Source organism: Vanellus vanellus (assembly GCF_965231255.1).
Source record: "Vanellus vanellus genome assembly, contig: HAP1_SCAFFOLD_33, whole genome shotgun sequence".
Taxonomy (NCBI): domain Eukaryota; kingdom Metazoa; phylum Chordata; class Aves; order Charadriiformes; family Charadriidae; genus Vanellus; species Vanellus vanellus.
Genome location: NW_028128339.1, coordinates 1489878 through 1497537, shown reverse-complemented (window position 1 = coordinate 1497537; position 7660 = coordinate 1489878). Strand labels below are relative to the sequence as shown.

Genomic DNA, 7660 nt, shown 5'->3' with positions numbered 1-7660 from the left:
AGCTCCTCTGCGGGGCTCAGGCAGAAACAGGGGCGCACGCACGCCCGCCCCAGGGGGTTCCCTGGCCCTGCTGTCCGTGCAGCGCCTTGTGGGGAGGGAAGAGGGCTGACCTTCAGCCTGAAGCGCAGCACGCCGTGGAGCAGGACAGTCATGAGTTTCTGGTTACAGAGGGACCTGCGGGCTCCGGCCCATGGCTTACCAGTACGGCATGTCGCGCGTGGTGGGTGGCACCGATGCCCGTCCAGGAGCCTGGCCCTGGATCGTCAGCATCCAGGACCCCTGGGAAGCAGGCACAGGGCACATCTGCGGAGGGTCCCTCATCAGCCCACAGTGGGTCCTCACGGCGGCACACTGCTTCATCGAGGCCAGGTAAGGAGGGCCAGGGAAGGGGGCTGTCCCCACCACCCTCGCGGGTGCCCTGCGTGCAGCACCGCCTGCTACTCCCATCCCCGTTCCTGCCAGTACGCCCAGTGCCTGGGCACTGCCGAGCCCAGCCCAGAGACTGCTCAGGAGAAGGCTGGGCTCGGGCCACTGCTTCCTAGCAGCCTCCAGCGCCACACGGCTCGTGCCTAAGGCATGCCAGGGGGTTGGCAGCCTGCGTGGCACTGCTCTCCTCTCTGCCCTGGGAAGCAGAAGGCAGGGAACGGCGGGGCTGCTGCAGCGCGTGGCTCCGCTCCCTCTGACCCCCCTCTCCATCTGCCTTCCAGGCACATCAGCATGTGGCGCGTGGTGATCGGGGCCACCCAGTTGACTCGGCTGGGCCCCGGGACCCAAGTGCGCCATATTAAGCGGCTGCTGGTTCACGAGCACTACAGGAATATCACGCAGAGGAACGACATCGCCCTGCTGGAGCTGGACCAGCCGGTCCAGTGCAACTCCTACACCCAGCTTGCCTGTGTGCCCGACGCCTCACTTAGAGTGTCAGAGCTGCACACCTGCTACGTCAGCGGTTGGGGCGCCACCACTGCAAGATGTGAGTTCCCCCAAAGTGCTGGTGTCCTGAGTGCAAGCTCGGCACACTGGGGAGAGGGGTTGGGCTTCCCGAGAGCAGAGGCGAAAGCCGCAGTCAGGCTGTGGGGACGTATGCCTCCGGAGAGAATGGGCTGACCCACCGCCCAAAGCCAGACAGAGGGGAAACACGGGCACAGTGCCTTCAGGACGCAAAGCCAAGCCCTAGGGAAGGGGTTCACCCAGGCAGGGTGGGAGCTGCTGGGGCTTCATTGCTTTCTGTGCTCACAGCTGCAGGGTCAACGGATGTCCTGCAGGAGGCCAAGGTCCAGCTCATTGATGTCAACCTCTGCAACAGCAGCGGGTGGTACAGAGGGGCCATCCACAGCCACAACCTGTGTGCTGGCTATCCGCAGGGTGGCATCGACACCTGCCAGGTAGGACGTGCTGCAAGTCAAGCCCCGGCAGCACCGGCAGCCCTCTCGCAACGCCCAAACATCGCCCGGCACGTGCTTGGCCTGGCAAGTCACCCTGCCACCGCTGGGTCTCCACCGCTGCTGGTGCTCACCTCCCCTTCCCCAGCTGCAGGTCCTTGCCCAGTGCCCACCTTGTCCCAGAGCCCGGGGACGCTGCCCAGAAAGCCCATCCTGTGCTCCCGGCAGCCCATAGGTCCAGATCCCAAAGCATCCCCCTTCCACACAGCCGGGAGCACTGTGCAGAGATGAGAGAGCGCCCGACCTTACAGGCCCTCCACCCTCTCCCACACGAGGCTCTGTAGGCTCCAGCACCGGAGCAGCGCCGTTGTGTGCAGTGAGCAGAGCTCTGGCAGGTGCTGGGAGAGAGAAGGAGCCGGCCAGAGCGCTGACAGCGGCCACCCAACACCACCTCAACCCTCTCTCCTTCCCTGCAGGGTGACAGTGGTGGTCCTCTGGTGTGCAAAGACAACAACGCGGACTACTTCTGGCTTGTTGGGGTGACCAGCTGGGGGAGAGGCTGTGCCAGAGCCAAACGGCCCGGAGTCTACACCTCCACCCAGCACTTCTACGACTGGATCCTGGTCCAGATGGGACTGCGCCCAGCAGTAAGGGGTACTCCAACAGCACGGGCTTGGAGTCATTTTCTCACTGCCTCAACCCCTTATCAGAGGCCAAGGCCAACACCAACACCACCGGGCACGATTAGCTCCTGCCCATTTCCACTCCAGAAGCTGGTGGAATTCTTTACTCGGGTGCAGGAGTTGCTGCAGGTCCTGTGGGGGAAAAAGGCTTGAGCAGCGTGACGAAGAGGCTCCAGAGCAGGCCGCCCTGTTCCACGACCATTTCCTTCCGGGGCAATGCCTGCTGAGCCAAAGGCAGCCTCAGTGCCAAGGCCTGCTCTGTCCTGCCCGCGCTCCTCTGAGCGCAGAAGGGCTGATGTTGACTCGGTTGTAGAAATAAAGTTCCTGATTTTCACAGCTGAGCGTGCTTGAGTCCAATTCAGTCTCCGGTGCAAGGCAAGGACTTGCGTGCCCGGCGCCTGCCAATGAGGCCGCAGGCAGACAGCAGGGCACGAAGGGAAAGAGTGACTCCCAAGGGCTGAAACGGTGCCTGGTCAGAGAGGAGGGTGCTCAGAGCCACCATGGGACGGAGAAGACTGGCACATGGAGGATAGGAAACAGTGATGTGACCTGCAGATGACTTTGGGGGTATGCATTAAGGCACACAGCTGGAGATTAGGGCCCAGTGTAAGCCGTAGCTAATTGAACAGATGGTGTGAAACTGCTGAGCGTGACAAGAGAAATTGCTGACCACAGCAAAGAGTGAGAAGCCAACAGGGCTCTCAGTCCCAGAAGGAAGAGCCGGATTTCAGGGGTAGTTAACGGGGGATTGATCCCCCCTTGTCTCCATTTTCCCTGCTTGAACATCCCCCTCATCTTCCTTGACTCCTCCCTTTCTCCTCCCTTGTCTCTCCTCCCAAACAAGGGACCCACCCCAGGTCACTTCCTCTCCTCCCAGGTTTGCTCCATCGCTGAAGAGATTTGGTGTTTCAGGTGCTGGTAGCTCGGTCGCCTGGGACCGCCATGGCATTACTGATGCGGCTTCCTGGGCACTGCTGGCCCTGCTAGATGCCTCTGCCCACACGGACCCCAACCATTCCTCCAGTTGTCTGTGCAGTGTGGCCACTCTCATCATTCCTCCTTGACCACCTGCCAAACGTGGTGCTGGAATAGCAGAGTACCCACAGAAGAAGGTTTGCTCCATCGCTGAAGAGATGGGGTGTTTCAGGTGCTGGTAGCTCGGTCGCCTGGGACTGCCTCGGTCCCCGCCACTGCCTGCATGCATGTGGGCCACCCCCACGTACTGGGTCCATTAATTTGGACAGGTATGCCACTGGTTTCCTTTCTCCGCCCCATCCCTCCATTAGGACTCCATGCGCTATCCCTTCTTCCACGTTTACAAGAAGGTGAAATGGTTTTGGTTTCTTTTTTTTTTTTTCTAGGGAGGGGAGGGCTAAAACCAGGGCTTTTATTAGCTTCTGCTTCAGTTTTTGTAATGGCTCCTGTTTGTCTTCTGTCCACTGTAGTGGACCTTCTTTTACTAGTTTGTCATACAGAAATTTTACTAATTGAGTGTATCCCTCAACCCATAGTCTACAGTACCCTAGTAACCCTAAAATCTTCCTTATTTCTCTTTTTGTTCTTGGGACACTTAAAGCTGTAATCCCAGAAATTCGTTCTGGATTGATTTCTCTTTTTCCTCCACTAATTAAATGCTCTAAATACCTTACTTCCTTTTGTACAAACTGCAGTTTTGCCTTTGACACTCTTAATCCGTGTTCTCCTAAAAAATTCAGCGAACGTATCGATGTCTCTCTGACTTTCTGCTCTTTCTCTCCTGATACCAACAGATCATTTACATATTGCAAGATTCTTACTGGGGGTTCTGCCTGGAACTCCCCTAAAATTTTCTCTAGCGTCTGTCCAAATAGATTTGGGGATTCTGTGAACCCTTGAGGCAGGGAGGTCCAGCGGAGTTGCTGCTTCCTCCCAGTGTCCAGATCTTCCCATTCAAAGGCAAATAAGTTTCTAGTCTCCTCTGCTAATGGACAGGCCCAAAAGGCATCTTTAAGGTCTATTACACTAAACCATTTACGATTATGCGATATTTTACTCAGGAGGGTATATGGGTTCGAAACCACAGTCTGCCTAGTCTGTACTTGTTTATTGACTTCTCGTAGGTCTGTGACTAATCTCTATCTCCCCTCAGCCATCCTGACCGGTAGAATTGGACTATTGTAAGGTGACATCCAGGGTTCCAACAATCCATCCTTCAACAATGAATCAATTTCTGGTTTTAGACCTTTCCTCCCCTCATAAGATACGGGATATTGTTTTATCCTTACTGGCCGGTCCTCTTTAACTTCTATTTTCGTGCGGGTTCATTTACTTGTGCTGTTTTCTTCTCCTGGCAACGCCAGCAGCAGAGCGGTCGGAGGAGAAGGGTGAGTGCCAGGCTGGTGGTGCGGAGGGGCGTGTGAGTGTGATGTGCGCGGTGGCCCCGGAGGGCACTGAGAAGGGTCGGTTGGTCTGGCTGTGCGGGAGGATGTTCTGCCCGCGGCAACCGCCTGAGCAAGCGTGGCCTTGGGGAAGCATCTGGTTGAGCGTTTGTTGGTGTGCTGGAGAAGAGTTGGGCAGGTGTCCCAAAGGGCAGCGTTTGGTGGGACCTCCTTCACCCCAAAGCTTTGTGGGACCTTTTTGAAGCCACCCTGGTGAGGCCTCTGCTCCTTCCACCCAAGTACTTTATGTTTCACACCATGGAGTGGTCATTTCTGACTGCATCCTCAGCAGGACCTGGGGCCGGTGGCTGTATCTTCAACTGTGGAGCTGTAGAGACCTGGCAAGGATGGAGGAGAAGGAATGAGGCTCCTGGTGAAGGGAGGGAAGTGAGGAGGTGCGATGTCCACACTGGCCTTGAGGAGTGGCTGGGCAGGAGAGGACATGTTGGTGTAGGAGCCATGGAGCAGCCTGTGGCCAGAAGCAGAGGGTGGACACAGGGAGCATGGGCTCAATGTGAGAGGGAGCATGACCTCGGCGCAGCGCGTTTAACTAGAGGGCTGGGAGCGAGAGTGGCGTCCAGCCTGGGCAGGGGAGCTGGGTCTGCTCGTCCTCCATGTGAGAAATGGTGGTTTGCAGGTAGCATCTGGTTGCACTTGCTGGAACGCAGAGCAGGAGAGAGTTGTGTCCTGGTTTTCCCCTACAAAGGCAAGACATGGGTGGAAACGTGGCAGTGGGGAGGGACTGGGAGTAACTGGGACCTCCCATCCGCCTCCCAGCCCCATCGTGCTGGGATGGGGTTGCATATCACCCCAGGGTTTCAGGGCTTGAAGGGTTGTCCCCGTGTCCCTGCCGGGCTCACAGTGGTGGCACGCTGCTCTGCGTCAGGCTGGGGGTGGCTGGGAAAGGTCTGGCACGCTGGGGCCATCACTGACTCTCATTTTCTCTCCCACCATAGAGCTCCTGGGCGTACCTCTCAGGTCTGTACGGAGCCCCCCTGGCCGGCGCCTGCTCCAGGCTGAACAACCCCAACTCTCAGCCTGTCCTCCCAGCAGAGGGGCTCCAGCCCTCACAGCATCTCCGTGGCCTCCTCTGGCCCCACTCCAGCAGGTCCATGTCTTTCCTATGTTGTGGGCTCCAGAGCTGGATGCAGTACTCCAGGTGGTGTATCACCAGAGCAAAGCAGAGTGACAGAACCACATCCTTCGCCCTGCTGGCCACACTTCTGATGCAGGCTGGGATATGTGTGGTTTTCTGGGCTGTGATCACGCATTGCCATCTCATGTTGAGCTTCTCATCAGTCAGCACCCCCAGGTCCTTCTCCTCAGGGCTGTTCTCCATCCATTCTCCGCCCAGCCTGGATTTGGGCTTGGATTGCCCCGACCCAGGTGCAGGACCTTGCACTGGGCCTCATTGAACTTCATGAGGTTGGCATGTGCCCACCTCTCCAGGCTGTCGTTAGTAGAAGGCCAGGCCTGCAGCACCCCGGTTATCAGCCCAGCTCTGGTGGGAGGGGATGCTCCTACATGGGGAGGTTGCCCTGTGCTGGGGGGGGACATCCCACCGAGGGAAGGTCTTGCCGAAGTGGGGGCCGCACTCATGCTCCCTCTCCCTCATCCCTCCCCAGATCGCCCCGTCAGAAGGTCCCGAGGGCAGCGAGCGGATGGTCATCCTCATGGGGCCGCCCGAGACTCAGTTCAAGGTGCGCTGGGTGGGGGCTGTGGGTGGGGGGGACAGTAAGGGACAAGTCGAGAGCATCCCTGTGGTCACCACTGTGCTGGCAGCCTGGCTTGGCCTCCCTCAGCACCAGGGGAGCTCTTTGCTGGGTACAGTGGTTTTGATGCTGCTGGACGTGGGGACATCATCAGCTTTGGGGATGGAGGGGCACAGCGGGCGCTGCCTGATGGTTTTCCTTCCTGTCCGTCTCCTCCCCAGGCCCAGGGGTGAATATTTGGGAAGCTGAAAGAGGATAACTTCTTTAACCTGAAAGAAGAAGTGAAGCTTGAAGTCCACATCAAGGTGCCTTCCTTCGCCGCCGGCCACGTGACAGGCAAAGGTGGCAAAACGGTGGGGGGTGGTGCCCCGGGCATGCAAAGTTGTGAATCACCCATCACCCCTGCCCACCCCAGGGGGACAAATCCCGGGTGCTCAGTGGTCTCAGCGATGTCTTGACCCTCAGCCCCCATGTCCTGGTGGTGGTTCTTGTTGGTCCCAAGGAAGGGGGAGACACACAGGGTACCTGGTGCTGTCGTGACTGTGGCAGTGGAGGATTTTGGCTCTTCCACAACAGAAGCCTCTTGTGGTTCGCTCCAGGTGAACGAACTGTAAAACTTAACCAGCGCGGAAGTCCTTGTGCCACGAGACCAAACCCCGGACAAGAACGAGGAGGTCATCATTAAAATCATTGGGCATTTCTTTGCCAGTCAGGTACAGTTTGGCCGTGGCTTTACCCGATCCTCCCCGGCCGCTTTTGTCTACCGAGGAAAGGCACAGGGCTTGCTGAGCCCAGCACCACCCGAGCGTCCTGCCACTCTTCTTTTGGGAGGTCCCTGTGCCCCCAAGATGCACTGAAGGTGTTTTGGTAGCTCCCCCTGGCTGTGCGAGAACTGAAATTGAAGATTGGCTCGATTGAGCTAAAAATGGGTGTTTTGAATGCCGTGCAGAGCAGCACCCAGGGTGTGAATGGACTCCTCGGTGCGGGCAAAGCCACCCGCATCCCACCTGGGTGCATCTTCCATAACCTTGTCTCCTGTCCACTCAAGCAGGATCGCAGCCCCCCAGAAAAATTCAGGTGCTCTTGAGGAGCGATGGAGGAAGCACAAGTTAAAAAAAACAAAAACAAAACAAACAAAAAAAAACAACACCCAAAACCGCCCCCAGAATTAATTATGGCTTGTCCAGAGTGACAAGTTGGGAGCAGTGAGATGCTCGGTGGGGGCTCGGGGGTGGGTGGTGGTGGGAGAAACAGTGCCCTGACCCCCACCTCTTGCTTTTCCCCTCTCCTCCCCAAGACTGCACAGCACAAGATGAGGGAAATGCTCCAGCAGGTGAAGCAGCAGGAGCAGAAACACGCTCCGGGAGCCCCGGCCTCGCAGCACAGCAAGGGAGGCTCCCGCCGTGCCGCCCAGCACCGCCCGATGAATGTAACCCTGCCGCCGGACATCTCCCTCCCCCCCTCCC

General features: G+C 57.9%; 1 protein-coding gene across 1 annotated transcript in view; it reads left to right on the top strand.

Annotated features, from left to right (window-relative positions):
- Nucleotides 1-208: 208 nt before the first annotated feature.
- LOC309684583 (acrosin-like) overlaps nt 209-7660 on the top strand; it is a gene marked incomplete at both ends in the record, with an annotated part of 77362 nt that continues 69910 nt past the window's right edge. Inside the window, 4 exons of the mRNA XM_082500470.1 lie at nt 209-369; nt 708-973; nt 1240-1385; nt 1859-2029. Of these exons, the coding sequence (XP_082356596.1) occupies nt 209-369; nt 708-973; nt 1240-1385; nt 1859-2029 (744 nt within the window). The remainder of the gene's footprint in view (nt 370-707; nt 974-1239; nt 1386-1858; nt 2030-7660) is intronic.